Here is a 15,271-nt window from a genome sequence, read left to right as displayed (position 1 = left end):
ACACATGAACTGGACCCCGGTGACCAGCCATCAGCTCCCAAAGCGTCCCTTTGGCTGATGCTTTGTGGCCCATGGCTTTTCACAGCCCTTAACCTGGAAATCCATTGCCCTTAATTCAGTTCAACAAAATTGGAAAGGCTATTTGCTGAGCACCTGCAGTGGCTTTATACCAAGCTCCGAGGGAGGTAATAACAGCTGATGATAATACTCATCATTCCACGTGTCCCCTTTTGGTTTCCAAGGGCTCTCACATGGTTTTCAGTGTGTGATGTGTGCCTCAGAGAGGCAGGGAATCATGTGCCCACTTTATCAATGAGGAAAACTGAACTTCTGTTGTGCAGAAGGAATCCAGAATTCAAATCCAAGTTATCTGACCCCAACACATGCACGGCACTATCAGCAGGATGTTGTTCTAAGTGGTTTACACGTAATAACTCAACTGGAGCTATAACTCTATAGGGGAGATATTATCAGCCCCCCCCCCATTTCTCAGATGAGGAAACTGAAACACAGAATCATTAAGTAACTTGCACAGGCCACACAAATAAAATACAATAGGGTTGGGATTCAAACTCAGATGGCCTGGCTGCCGAGCTGTGCTCTTTAACACAGCACCGCACAGCCCCTCTGAACACACAGCTCTGGCCCTGAAAGCACATGTGGTCTAGAAGCAAGACAGTAGATCCGAGTTTAGGACACTTGGCACAGATTAGAAACACTGCTTGAGGCTAGGAAGTGGAGGGAGGCTAATTGCCAGAGTTATTGGTAGAACTGCTCACTGGGCAATAGAGGACCACCTGTGCCGTTTGCCTGATACTGAGCAGCTGCCTGGGACCCAGACTTTCAGAACTGAACTGGGAAAGTCCCAGGAAACCAGGACGGTTGTGATCCTACTGGGCATGCCCCCCCTCCCCCAACACCTAGTGTCCTACGCTGGCCCTGAGGTCAGTGGAATTTGGAGAGGAGGTTGGGAAACCGGGTCAGCACAGGGTCAGCAAGGGCCCCTCGGGGCTGGAGCCACGGCCATGCCATGAGGAACAGTTAAAGTGGGAAGGGTTGGAGGTCTGATTTGAAAGGGCTTCGAATATAGGATTGAAGAGTCTGGCGTTGGCTGTATGTGGAAGGAGACACTGATAGATCCTGAGCTGGGGATTCTTTGGCAGTTGTATAAACGGTTGCAGAACCCTTTTCTTGGCACTGTATCTCCTTCAGTCCTGCCTGCCCCACCCTCTGTCGCCTCACTGCTCTTCAGCAGGGTGTTGTGGGAGGGCAGGGTGGTGGGAGGGGTCTCTGGAGCTTGGGCAGGCACCACTCACACCCGTGTTTCTCTGTGCCTCCCTGCAGATGACTGCTTATGGGGCTTTCTTGCACAAGGGCTCCTTTTGCCGGAACTACTTCAACATCTTGGACCTGCTAGTGGTCAGCGTGTCCCTCATCTCCTTTGGCATCCAGTGAGTAGGGTCCCTCAGCCACCATGGGGCATACAACCAGGAATGGGTGTCAGACAGGACATAAAGACTCGGAGGGCCTTTCTGCACCCCACCTGTGGACCTATGATGTGAATGTGTGGGGCCTCTGACTGTACAACATGGTAGCTTTGATTTCTTGTGCCCATGTCGTGCCTTCAGTGGTGTGACACGTAGGGTATGTTGATCCAGCAGGAATAGGTTTAAATGTCTGGATCTTTCCATGGCAAGCAGGACCAGGCCCAGTTATGATGAGAAAAAGGTCTCCAGGGCCTCCCTGCCCCCTCCACCATGTACCCAGTGCCCTTGGGTGCCCTCAGCTCCAAGGACCTGCCATTGCCCTGATCTCCGGTCCATCCTCCTGCCCTTCCCCTGACCTCTCTTTCCAGTCAAAGCACCTGGTGAGGGAGGGAGGGAAAGAGAGAGAATTAGTGTCAATCTTGGCTACACAATGGAATCACCTAAGTAACTTCAAAAGACACTTGCCCCAGAGTTTTTATTTAACTGGTCTTGGGTATAGCCAGGGCTTTAAGATTTTTTAAAGCTCTCCAGGTGATTGTACGACCAAGGTTGCAAACTTGCTCAGGTTTGAAAGAATCCGATTCCAAGTTTCTCCATGTTTTATCAGCTAATAGAGCTAACACTGCACTTTAACTTCCAGGCACTTCCACATACACATTCTTCCATAGTCCTCATGCAAAGCCTACGGGGTAGGCAGGTGAGTGCTGTTATCACCAGTTTCTAGACAGCAAAACAGGTTCAGGACATTATGAGACGCCCAAGGTCTCACCAGTGGCAAAGAAAATGACCCTGAGGCTCCCCTCCCAAGATGTTTTCAAGGTCAGCCTACAAAGCATGGAGGAGTGATCATCAGTTATCTGACCCACAGCCATCTGCCTGTGAGCCTGCAGGTCTGAATTCTAACCCCAGCACTACCACCAAATCGTTGTTTAACCTTGAACCAAGAGCTCCTCCCTTTAGTCTGTGCTTTTCCCATCTGACCTTTAAATCCCTTCCATTGCAATTCAGTGCAAACCAACTCCCTCCCTGAGGTACCCAGATAGATAGGAATGTCCTTTGAATCCTTTGGAATGAAAGAGCCATGAGCCAGGGAAATCAGGTCTTTCTGCCAGCTCCCTCCTGAACACGCCATCCTGACCACCTAAAGAATGAAACTAGCACTTGCTGGTATGTCATACGTTTTTTAGGTGCCCAGATGGGTGGGTATAAGGCTCTCTGAAAGCTAGAGAAGATGATCTCAGTGAGATAGTTAGTGCATGAGGGTCAGGATATACTGCAGAGTTGCTCACCCAGCTAGCGTGGTGAACAAGACCACCTGGGCCGGGGGATAGCCCCTCCTGCTTAGGGGCTCAGTGGGGGCTCACACCCTAGGGCCTCCTTTCCACTAGGGAACAACAGTGGCCCGAGGGTCCCCAAAGTCTTTCTGTGGCCCTGGCTTCCTAGGTGTGTAGAACCTGTTGTGTAGAATTCATTCCTCCAAGTCCTGACTGCTATGAACCAGGCGTTTTATGTATAAGTCTGGGCAGCCACGTAGGACACATGTTTAGAGATGAGCACCGAGGTATCTACTGCCCACACTCCACCTCCTGCCGCAGGCCTGAAGTGCCTCCATTTTAGTAGTATTTCTTCAAGTTCAGTGATGTCTTCCTCAGACCTAACAATAAAGCTACCACTTATTCAGTTCACAGTAGTGCCCAGCACACTGCTAGACAACTCACACCTTACTTAGTCCTTGCAGCCGCCTCATGCAGTGATTACTGTTCAATCTAACAAGTGAGGGAACAAAGACTCAGAAAGGTTAGGAAATTGCTCCTCGGTGACTTGGCTCGTATATGGCAGAGATGGGTTTCAGCTCAAGTCCTAGCAGCCCAAGCTGTGTTTTGATGGCTCTACAGGCCCCCCGAGTAGCACATGATACTGCTAGTGACTCCTGGTGAGTTACTTTGCATATTATTTAATCACCCACAGGAAAGTCCTGGTGGCAGGCAAGCCTCTGGTCCTCATGGGGTGGGAGCTGGGAGTAGAGAAGGTCCCAGGATGAGAAAGCCCCCTTTACATTTTCACAGGTTTTCTGGGGTTACCTGCCAGGACACCCCTTACCCCATTTTTTGCTGCTTTGCCAAAAACAGGAGAAGCTCACTCCCTGCCCTGCTTCTCTCTCCCAGGTCCAGTGCAATCAACGTCGTAAAGATCTTGCGAGTTCTGCGAGTACTCAGGCCCCTGAGAGCCATCAACAGAGCCAAGGGACTAAAGGTGATAGGGGTGGGCCTGAGCGGAGGCATCAGCCAGCCTGTGGACTGGGAAACTAAGTGAGGTGAGGGTGGGCTGCGGGAGGAGGTAGTGGTCAGGTCGTGTGGCTGCCCTGCTAGAGCCTGTCTCTCCTGCCTGCTTCTCTAGTCCTACTTCACGAACAGTGGCAGGCAGCCACTCAAAATCTGAGCTAAACAAAACTTCAGCATAAAGGAGACCCACACACAAACCCAGTGCCCTGATGGGGATGAGGCTCCTATATTCCTACCCTAGGAAATGGGAAGTTCGTGGGGCTTTGTCCCTGTGATGGCCTAGAGCCCAGTGGGGCCTTTGTGTTCCACTGGGTTCCATCCTGTGTGCCCCTTGAGAAGAGGCTTTCCTCTTTTAGCCTGAGTTCCCTACTGTGGCAAAAGGGCTGCCCATGCTGCCTCCTGGGAGAGGCCTGTGCTTGGCTGCAGGCATTTCCTGATATCACATCGCCTGCCCACCTTCTCTCACTGCAGCATGTGGTCCAGTGTGTGTTTGTCGCCATCCGGACCATTGGCAACATCGTGATTGTCACCACACTGCTTCAGTTCATGTTCGCCTGCATCGGGGTCCAGCTCTTCAAGGTAAAGTCTTGGCTCGGGTTATCCTGGCTCTTCCTTCTCCTCCTGTCAGCCTTCCTGGGAAGGGGCCCTGACAGATACAGTAAAAAGAAGACGGTGGCCTGATTTCCTCCCACCCTGATCATCCCTCCAAGCCCAGCTCCACTTCTCTGCCCCACGAGACCTCCTGCAGTGTTCAACACTCATGAGCGGAGTGCTCTCTTTCTGAACCCCAGTGGTTCCCATGGCTCTGACTGCTTTTCATCTGTGACTCAGGTCTTCTCCACCTGGGTTCTGCTGTCCCTGCACTTCTTGTCCCAACCCCCCTAGCACAGTGCTAGGGTATAGAGATGATCATTTCTGATTGAGTCATTGATTAATGAACATCTCCAATCCCTCTATTCTTCTGCCTTCCAGGGAAAGCTCTACACCTGTTCAGACAGCTCCAAGCAGACCGAGGCAGAATGCAAGTGAGTACAGGCTGGCGGCAGCCAGCGCCAAGGCTGGTTAACTCAGGGAGGTTGGTGACTTCGCGTGAGAGGAGGGATGGCCCATTCTCCTTCAGATGGCAGTGGCAGCTGGACTTTTACCCAGGGATAATCTGGTTCGATGGGCATAACATGTACCAGGTTCTCCCCACTGAAGCTCCTCTCAGTGCTAGAACTGTGGGGTTTAAGCCTAACTAGTCCCATCCCACCCAGCATGCCAAGAGTCATTGGTGGACCATGTGTGAAAAGAGGTGGGAAACCCCCAGAATTAACTCCTTCCTCTCTTTCTTAGGGGTAACTACATCACATACAAGGACGGGGAGGTTGACCACCCCATCATACAGCCCCGCAGCTGGGAGAACAGCAAGTTTGACTTTGACAATGTCCTGGCAGCCATGATGGCTCTCTTCACGGTCTCCACCTTTGAGGGGTGGCCAGAGTGAGTATGCAGATCAGAGTCTATCCACCCTGATATCAGAGACCAAGACACTGTCCGCACACACAGTCCCCAAGTTTTACTACTGTCCCACACTCCTTCCCAGAGGTCACACTTACCCAAGTCCTCCCCAGGACGTGTAGCTGTGTTTCTAGAAAAATCTGTAGTCCATCATCACTGCTGAGACATAGACTCTTCTTTTTCTAGAGATGTCAACCTTTCAGAAACTCCAACCAAAAATGAGCTTCCCTTTCCCAACCTCAAAGTGAGCCCCAGGGATAGGGGTCTGTGGTTACCCTCATGGCATCGGGAGCAGGGTGTGGGGAGGGTTCTCCAGTGTGGGCCCGTGGATCACCACAGGATCCAAGGTCATTGCTTCCAACGTGCACACAGTGTGGGTGAAGATGGCAGAGATGTCTCTGTTTTCCTAGACTCTACCCAGCCTCCTTAGAGAAAGCCATGTCTATATCTACAGTGGAAAGTAAGAAAGGGACGGAAGCCTGGGTCCAAACTTTTCTGAAGAGGCAGTGTTTTCATGCCTATACCACCAGCTGGTCAGCCTTTACACAGTACCACCTGTACCAGGCAGCCTGTCCATCAGGTGCTCCATACGTCTTTGTACAGACGCCCGCTCCCCTACTTTTGTATTCCAGTGAAATTATCATCTAAAAGTCAGAAAGTTCTACAGATTTTTAAGTTAACAATAGCACATGGTCTTAGATAAGAGTCACCATTATTATATGGTAAAAATATAGATAATATCTAGAGGATAACCAAGTACTGTGCCTGGTAAGAAAGGAAGGGGAGGAGGCAGTCCCTGTCCATGAGGAGGAACAAGCAATGATGGACACAGAGCCCAGGCCTTGATGGGTGGCATCCACATGTAGACTACCTAAGTGTAAATCCAAACCATTGCCAATAATCTGAATAAGTGGCGTCCTTTGTTATCTACTCTTTTTATCTAAATGGATATTTGATCTCTGATAGATTTATTTTATGTTCACTATAACATCCTGAGTCTGTCAGTTTGCAAAGCTTTTTCAATATTTACCAATATTTCTAGTATTTGAAATCAATGTCCATGATTCATGTTACATTAAAATAATTTTTGACAGTTTCAAAACAACTTTATATACATTAATCAACTACTTTGTCAGGTAGGAAAGTCAGAATTATTGTCTCCATTTTACAGATAAAGAATCTGAGGCTCAAAGAGGTTAATTGGTTTGTTCAAGGTCACAAAGCCAATAAGTGGCACAGTTGGGACTTGAACCCAGATCTTCTGACTCCCAGCCTAGAGCTGTTTCCAGCACCCCTGAGCCCAGGGGCCCCTAGGAGCAGCAGTGCCATCATTCCACAGAGGTGACACTGCCTCTTCAGTTCCCTCTGTGGGGCCTGTCTCCTCCTCCAGGCTGCTGTACCGCTCCATCGACTCCCACACGGAAGACAAGGGCCCCATCTACAACTACCGCGTGGAGATCTCCATCTTCTTCATCATCTACATCATCATCATTGCCTTCTTCATGATGAACATCTTCGTGGGTTTCGTCATCGTCACCTTCCAGGAACAGGGAGAGCAGGAGTACAAGAACTGTGAGCTGGACAAAAACCAGGTAGCTTCCTAGAAAGGAGAGAAGCGAGGTGGTGAGGGGAAGCAGGGCCACATGAGGAGTGCCAGTAATTGGCAGCCTGTGTCCCACCCGGAAGAGAGGCTGTGGTCAGGAGAGAGATCCATGTGGATACTGAGATCATCTGTGTGCTCCTCTAAATGAGAATAGGGCTCTCAGTCTTCTGGAGGAGCCTGAGCAAAGGAAATGCTCATCCCAGATCTCCCAAATGCATTCATTCAGCCAACAACTATTCGTTAAGTATCTACTTAAGGAGACAATGATAGATTCTGGGGGAAAAACCTCATGCCCTATCTAGAAGCCCATGAGTTAGAAAGTGCCCACGAGGGTTAGCCCTATTGATAAAGAGGAAACGACCTAGAACAATGAGAGAGGGAGAGTTTTGGGGGCGGGGAAGAGCATAGCCTTAGAAAACCACTATTAAATGGTTTCTCAAGTAAAACCCGGAGGCCTGTGGATGAGGTGGGGCAGAAAAGAGGCTTAATTAAGTAGTAGTGCTGTGGTAATCCCACTACCTTGACTTGTTCTGTTAGCCTTGACTTGTTCTGTTAGCCTCAGCAACTCCACTGATGAGGAATGAAGCTGTTAGGGTGGGCTGTAGTGTGTAGTCACGAAGGTCAGGTCCCCAGCTGGGTCCCCCCAGGGGAAGAGTCTGTGGGAAATACACCCCTATCTGTGAGCAACTTCAGGTCTATGGAAAGGAACATGGCACAAGACGCTCAGCTCTACCCATTAGGCCAGCTGGACCCCTCACAGATTTTGATGTTAACATCTTAAGTTTAGACTCATCATTCTGGCTGCTGTATGAACTTTGGGTTGGAAGTAGACAGGAAAGAAGGAGACCAGTAGGAAAGTGTAGATGAAAGGTGTTTAGACCCTCATCTACTACCAGTTTAACAGTAGTGGAGATGGAGAGTAGGAGGAAATAAGGCAGATCAGGCTTTGAGCCTGGATGTGGAGGCAGAGGGTAAGAGGAGAGGTGCAGTGACTCCCTGGTCCCAGACTTGGACATCTGGGCACAGTGCTGAGAAATGAACTGGTTCTGTGCTGGAGACCCAGGAATCTGGTTAACCCAAGATCTCGTCACCCATCCATGGCCTGTGTCTTCTGATCTGTGAACAGTGGTAAATAAGAAAGACTGATTTACGACAGGAAAGAAAAATTGAGGAGAGAAGTACCCCAAGGAGAGTCTGTGGCAAAGGAAATAAAATGCCAACTACGTGTCAGCAGTGCACCAGGCATTACAGCTGAAAAAAGGAGATACTCCTCCTCAGCTAAGCCTGATCAGATTAACTAGAGGAGATTCTCTCCTTGATCAAAGAGTGAGAGAAAAATTTTTAAAAAAATGTTCCAATAATACCTTAAACCTGTAAATGAGCTAGAGCAATAGATCATGCTCTGACTCCCGGAGAACCCTACCCCCAAGTGTATAGTTTCATCAACATCCCACCCTCCTTTGGCAGCCTACACACATCATCCAGGTAACTAACCACGCTCTGCCCCCATTCCCGCCCCCCAACTGCCTCCCTCGCAGCGACAGTGTGTGGAATACGCCCTGAAGGCCCGGCCCCTGCGGAGGTACATACCCAAGAACCAGCACCAGTACAAAGTGTGGTATGTGGTCAACTCCACCTACTTCGAGTACCTGATGTTCGTACTCATCCTGCTCAACACCATCTGCTTGGCCATGCAGGTGAGTCCGGGGGCCCGGGGCCCACGATGCCCGCGTGGGGGGAGTGCTGTGGAAAGAAATGGAGTGTAAAAGGGCTGCACCAGCATCTCTGGTTTTTCACCTTCCTGATGGCCAAAGGAGGTCGAAGGACCAGACGAGCTGTCCCCTTCTCCCAGGTGGAGAGAGACAAGTGTTCTCTCTGAAGGATGAGTGCCTCTCTGGGATTTAGGACAGAACCCGTAGGCCCCCAGGCTGAGAAAGTGGACAGAGTGGAGGAAATGGAGAACAAGGGTGAGCTCCAAGTGTCCCTTATTGTCAGTAAGGCATGTCGTGTGGAGGCTGGTTCTACATCCACCTGTCTTCAGGGAGGTCCACCCATGCTAGCACTCTTTTGAGTACCAGGATTCTCCATACAGTTGTCATAACCAGTCAAAGCAGGGACGTAGACCTCTGCCAACCTCTGTTTTCAGAGATGGCAGAAAAGGGAAGAACTTATAAGATTTCTTGAGTCCACTTGATTGCTCACAAGAGAAGTGGATGGACTTCCAGGATTGGTTCAAGGAAGATCTCTGTTGAAATGAGGGTGGTGAGGGTTAGGGATATCCCTGCCTCATTTTCACAGTTCTTCCCTCCTCTCAGCACTACGGTCAGAGCTGCCTGTTTAAAATCGCCATGAACATCCTCAACATGCTCTTCACTGGCCTCTTCACTGTGGAGATGATTCTGAAGCTTATTGCCTTTAAACCCAAGGTAAGCCTCTGAAAAAAGGCATCTGGGGTGCAGGCACCAGATGGATAGAGTGCCAGTATCAAAAAGGGAGTGAGGGGCAGAAGTAGTCAGTGAAGGACCATATCTTCCCTGATGATAGATCCATGTTCCAACTCCTAACCCTGCTGAGTCTGGACCAGGTCAAGCCTTTGAAGTGGAATCTCAGATCATGGTCTGGACCATGGCTATGATGTACAGGATACAGTTTCCTCCCTGAGCTGAGCCTTTCCCTCTAGGGGAGGCAGATGATACTTTCTCTTCTGCCATTCCCCATTTTGTCTCTGGTCCCTTCCCCCCAGTACATAATCTAGAAGAAATTATGCCCTCAGACTGGCAAACCAAACCTCTCCAGGCCCAGCCCTCCAGATCCACTTAGGCCTCTGTTCTCCCCTCCTCTCATTTCATCAGCCACACAGACCAACCTCATTGTAAAGAACTCAGCCAGGGCTGCATTAGCTCAGGGCTCAGTGTTCTAGTCCATGGGGGCCCCTGTTCCCCACCTCAGAGGCTACATCATTGCTTCCTTACACGTTCCAGTATAGGAAGGGCAGTTACCTGCAAATGTCTGTGCTTTGCTTCTTGTAAGCAACTCCTCAAAAAAAGTTTGGGAGACAAAAGTAGAACCCTTGGATGAATGCGGCAGGATAGGGAAGGCTGGATTACCTGCCACCTTGGATTATCTGTGCCCTCTTTAACCAACTCCACCCCATTGTTTTGGATAAAGGAGGAACAGGCTAGTTTGAGCAGCAAAAAATGTTCCACCCCTTCAGTCTTTCACCCCTGAGGACAGGACAGAATCACTGGCATCTACTGCCCTGGGATTCCTAACGTGGGCAGCTACTTCTGAGGGAGGTTGTATAGTAACTCAGCAGCTTCCCTGGCTACCACACCTGTTGGAGAGCAATGAGAAGGAAAGAGTTGGTTCTAAGAGAATTGTTCCATAACTAACTTGAGAAAATCTCTCTGGCTTTCTGAATCTTCTCTTCCCCTCCTTTGTTCATTTCCCCAGATGCAACACAGATCAACAGAAGGCCAAACAAAGGAGTCCCTAGCCATATATTCCATTCTTATTCAAACTTCTACTGTTCCAGGACTAATTGGGGCTGAGGTGCTCCTTGGCTCTTAGATCCATGTTTATTGACAAGCTATCCATCATCTTCTTTGAGTTAATATCCAACTAATATTTCATAATAACCCACCATGTGCTATACATACCTCACTCCATGTAATCCTCCAAATGCCCTTATAAGATAGGTCTTAGCACCCCCATATTAGGGAAGAGGGAAGTGAAGTTCAGAACAATTAAGAGTAATATTAATTTCACCGGTACTAAGTGGCATAACTGGGAACAGAATCTAACACCTCTGACTTATATTCAATGTACTTCTACACCAATCTGTTAGCATCTTCGCACATCAAGTGTTCTGCTGGGTGCTTTTCAAAGAGAGGAAAGCAACATTTGAAGTATTTAAAAAATAAGACAGACAATATTCTTAAAACGCTGATTCTTCTTTTCACTCAAGGGATTTCGGCTGATTTCCAGAAAATAAGACTCCTAATGAAAGCCATTTGGTGATGAGAATGGTGTTTTTATGTCTCCTCCAGGGCAGCAATTAGTCTTTTTCACTCTTCCTTCCATGCCAAGTCCCATTAAGGGACATACACTTTTGTCTTGGCCTAAAGAAGACCACAGAGTGTCCCTGGCCATTTTCTGAAAGGCCCACAGTACCTCTGCCCACCTGTGGCCCAGGAGCACTGACAGGTTCATAGCCCACGGCAACATGACTGGGCGAGGCCAGGGATGCAGGATCATTGCCACATTGAGCTTCAATCTCAGATGGCAGCCTCTAGGTAGGGAAACTGGCATCACTTTCATCTAGTTTCATGAGACATGTGGTTTAAATATTTCAAAGCCTTGAGTCATTTCACAGTTGACTCAGATGTGTTTCTGATGATGCTGCTGCAGTCTGCAGGGCCCTGCAGGGGACTTCCTGAATCACATCTCATGGGCACAGATGTATTCAGCAAACCTGCCCCAAGGAGCAAATGAAACTGACACTTGCAGGGGCCTCCACCTGAAAGGCACTCAGCCTAAATCCTGTGAATCTAGGAACAAGCCAGATTCCCAGAAACTAGCCAGTTGTGGTTGTCAAAACCATAATGCGCCTCCCAGCTTCCTGAATCCCTAGTTTTCTATTGTGAGAATAAGGGGGAAAATAAGAGACTTTTCATAAAGAAGAAAGAGAGCCATCTGGGGCCATGTGTACTCTAGCCTCTAAGGTCAGTTTGTGGTGAAAAGAGAAAGGAAACTGGACCCTTTCTGTGGATACTTCTGAAGTGACTTCTGGCAATAGAGGAGTATGGTCACTGAATGGCTGGCCAACGAAGGTGACCAGGTGGGAGGAGCGCTGGGAAAGCAGGGCTCCCTGGAATCTTATTGATATTCTTCATTAAGGAATAGACTCCAGGAAAAGCAGCCACAAATGTTTCAGGCAGAAAACCAAACCAGAAACTACTTGCAGCTCTAGCTGAATTTGACCCGAGAACCAGGGCTTTTGACAGTGACCTGAAATGAATTCCCCATTAATTGGAATTCTGTCACCTTTCACTCACTGGATGATTGCTTATGTATGATATGAATGGTTTGCACTTGTAAGCATTAACTGTAAAAGGACAATTAGGCAGCAAGAATGTCAAAGACTGACATTGGTCACCAACAGGGAGAAGTGATCTAAAGTTGCCACTACTCGATTTTCTTCTCTGTCCTTTTTGTCTCTGTGATTGGTTGGTCAGTCAGTCAGTTGGTCAGTTGGCCATTTTGTGCTCTTGCTTTCATTCTTTCATTGTCTTCCTAGCAACTAATGTTCCCAAGTTCCTCATTTCTATCTTTTCTCACCACTCTATGGAAAACAAATTTATTCAAGTAAATCCCTGCCCCAAATTCAGCTGTCCCACTTCCTAAATTCATACTCTGTTTCAAACACATACAAAAACTATGGGTGAATATAGGCCAGTTTAGAGCAATTCAGTCCCCCACCAAACCTCAGGGACCTGAGTCTGGTGATGTCTGGAAGAGTGGGAAAGATGATAAAGTAGGACTGAGCCAGAGGAAATCCCTTTCTGAGAGTAGAAGGAATGTCTGGGAGATAAGCAGATAGCACCTGCGTCCTACTTGACTGTGCAAGACCAAGCTGGTCAGCCTGAAAAACTTTTGGTCTGAAAATAACTAATTAGCTGGGTTGTCTTCCTATCATGAACTGAAATTTATCAGAGAAGATGGAAAAATATTTTTAAGATACACTTTATGGTAAGCACTGAAAAGTATCCAGTGCCTAAGAATGAATCCAACAAAAAAAAAAAGCCTCAAATCTCTACAGAGAAAACTATAAAATTTCATAAAGAAGAATTAAAGAAAACTTAGTAAATGGAGAGAAATATATCATGTCCATGAATTGGAAAACCTAATATTATAAGGATGTCATTTTTCTTCAAACTGATCCATAGACAGTGCAGTCCCAACTAAAACTCCAGGCTGAACTTTACCCAAGGTGGGAATGGCAGGAGAAAGGGAGCCACCCAACAAGACCTTTATGGCCAATAGGATGACCCTGGGTGTGTGGTCCCCAGGCCTCAACCCAGTTGGGCAGCTCTGACATCAGGAGAGGCAAGATCCTGGTTCCAGAAGTGGTACCAGTCACAGACACTCCACTGTCAGCACAGGTTTTAGTACCAGAAGGAGCGATGATGCGACTTAGGTGCCTGGGATCTGCTGTTGACAATGACTCAGCGAGGGCGAGGTGGTGAGGAGCAGCAGGGGATGGGGCTCTGCCTTCTCCTCTGCAGTGGAAATCCATCTGCCCAGGAGAGGAGACACTCACCCAACTAGAAGGTTTCTCCCCATGCTCCTCCTCCCCACAGGCTTGCCCATGGCTCATAGAGGGGTAAAGAGGCAGGGACTGCTCATTCTGAGACTTAACCTCATTCCCTCATTGGCTGCTACCTGCTCAGAGGATGCAGGTCTCACTGCCTCTTAGCCCCTCCCCAAGGGAAGATGCTGGGGGCATTTCCCCCTGGCAGCTCTCTCATCGAGGCCTTGGCCTCTCTTTTCAGCTTTTTCCCAGCCTGAGAATAGTCCAGAGAGGTAAACAGACCCAAAGTGAAAACACTCACTGACCTTTCTGTCCCCCGGCTTTCTCAAATAGGAACAACTGAAGCCTCGGGGCTCACGTTCATGTTGCAGGACAAAGTAGGGCCCAAAGGCATTTCTAACCTAAGCCATGAAACGAGGCCTCTGGACCAGCACTGTCTAATGGAACTTTCTGCTGTAATTAAAATGTCCCATGTGCACTGTCTAGGAAATAGCTACTAACCCCTGTGCCTATTGAGCACTTGAAATGTGGCCAGTGCAGCTGAGGAATTGATTTTTTAATTTTATTCACTGTAATTAATTTACATTTCTCTGGCTGCATGTGGCCTAGAGCTGCTATATAGGGCAGCGCCGCTCCGGACACTGCTTCTTCCCAACACTTTCCCTTTCTGCTGTATTCTGTCCATTTTGGCTTCTCCAGCCCAGCTGCTTTGGCTTCCTGAGGCCGGTGGTTTCTCTCATCCTCCCTACTCTCTCCAGCTAGTAATTTTCTACCTGAAATTAACTCATAATAGTGGAATCCCTCTTTACAGGGTGAGACAGCCTCTTGCCCTGGGGTCTCCAGTGCATTTTCTCCTGCACCGGCCAGCTCTCCCAATTGTCCCTGGGCCCCCCAGTCCTCATCAGCTGCAAGTGCGAAGGCTCCTCCCCTGCTGGCTCTTTCTCACCTGGTTCCTGAACCGTGGAAGGGAGAGTGCACCGGCCGGTGTGGTCTGGAGTTGGTCTTGCTGCTATGGCCAAATGGAGGGTATGTCCCTGGTGAGCACAGGCCACTGGACTTCTGACTAGGGCTCCTGATTGGCATTTTAGTGCCTTAGTGAAACAAGTCTGTGAGCCCTAGCTCCTGCCCTTCCCCAGATGCAGAGCCTGTCCTTGCACACCCCAGTTGCAGGACCGAGACTTGCTTCCTGAAAGCTTTGACACCACTGCCAAAGTGGGCTCCAGACTCCCAGCCGCTTTGCCTCGCTGCACCTGGCACCCTCGCCCTGCCATTGCCCCCTCCTGCGAGGCTCCAGCCTGCCTCGCTGTGCGCCATCTAGTGTCTAGGGCTGACTCCTGCCACCTGCCCTGAGACATGGGGGAGTTGGCCAACATTTTTATAGTGTGTGCTAACAGTGGCGTAGTAATTCAGCTGACACCCTATTTTCTCAGCTTTGGGGGCTTCTTAAAGCCCCTGTTATCTCTGATGAAAGAGGACATGAAACCTTGGCTGCCTCTTGGAGAGCAGAGAGACAGAAAGAGGGTGAGGTTGGCAGCAATGGCCGATTCTAACAAACAACCCAGCTCTTCCTTTCTTCGAGCTGTTGTCCTGAAATGTCCATCAATGGCCCCTCTGCCCTTCGCTTGGCTGGGAGCAAGGGATGAGTCATAACTGGAAGGGAGCCTGGTTAACGAAATGCTACAGAATCAGAGCCTACTCAGGACCATGGAGGTCAAGCACCTTCTCTTTTTGGGGGGGACCGCTCACCGCAGCACTGGGCACAGGCTTGCCCAGGTCTCCCCAGCATGAGCAGCAGCAGAGCTGCGAGAAGGAAGAGGCTCCTGAGTGGTCCTCTCAGTGATCAGCACTGTGGCGTGCTTGAGCCAGGCCAGTCTCTGCATCTTGAAAGCCTCAGCCTGAGAGGCTTTGCTGGCCTTGGACTTCCATGCACCAGGCAGCTTCCTCCTTATTTCTAGCTGTGCCTGTAGAGTACAGGGACCCCATGGTTTCCAGTGGCCCCAGAGTGAGCTTTTCTCTGCATATGTGTTCTTCTTAGGGAAGGATTGTTGCCTTGCTTAGGTGAGGAGCATATGGGGCCACCCAGAGG

The 15,271-nt window shown here is 49.2% G+C and overlaps 1 protein-coding gene across 1 annotated transcript in view; it reads left to right on the top strand.

The window, feature by feature from the left end:
* CACNA1C (calcium voltage-gated channel subunit alpha1 C) overlaps positions 1–15,271 on the top strand; it is a 589,282-nt gene that overhangs the window by 503,131 nt on the left and 70,880 nt on the right. The window contains exons 23-30 of the mRNA XM_087814454.1: positions 1,345–1,451; positions 3,653–3,740; positions 4,241–4,348; positions 4,742–4,794; positions 5,105–5,251; positions 6,660–6,861; positions 8,411–8,569; positions 9,188–9,298. Of these exons, the coding sequence (XP_087670580.1) occupies positions 1,345–1,451; positions 3,653–3,740; positions 4,241–4,348; positions 4,742–4,794; positions 5,105–5,251; positions 6,660–6,861; positions 8,411–8,569; positions 9,188–9,298 (975 nt within the window). The remainder of the gene's footprint in view (positions 1–1,344; positions 1,452–3,652; positions 3,741–4,240; positions 4,349–4,741; positions 4,795–5,104; positions 5,252–6,659; positions 6,862–8,410; positions 8,570–9,187; positions 9,299–15,271) is intronic.

The sequence above is a fragment of the Miniopterus natalensis genome, chromosome 2 (assembly GCF_054644295.1).
Source record: "Miniopterus natalensis isolate mMinNat1 chromosome 2, mMinNat1.hap1, whole genome shotgun sequence".
Lineage (NCBI taxonomy): Eukaryota > Metazoa > Chordata > Mammalia > Chiroptera > Miniopteridae > Miniopterus > Miniopterus natalensis.
This window is presented reverse-complemented; position numbering and strand designations above follow the sequence as displayed.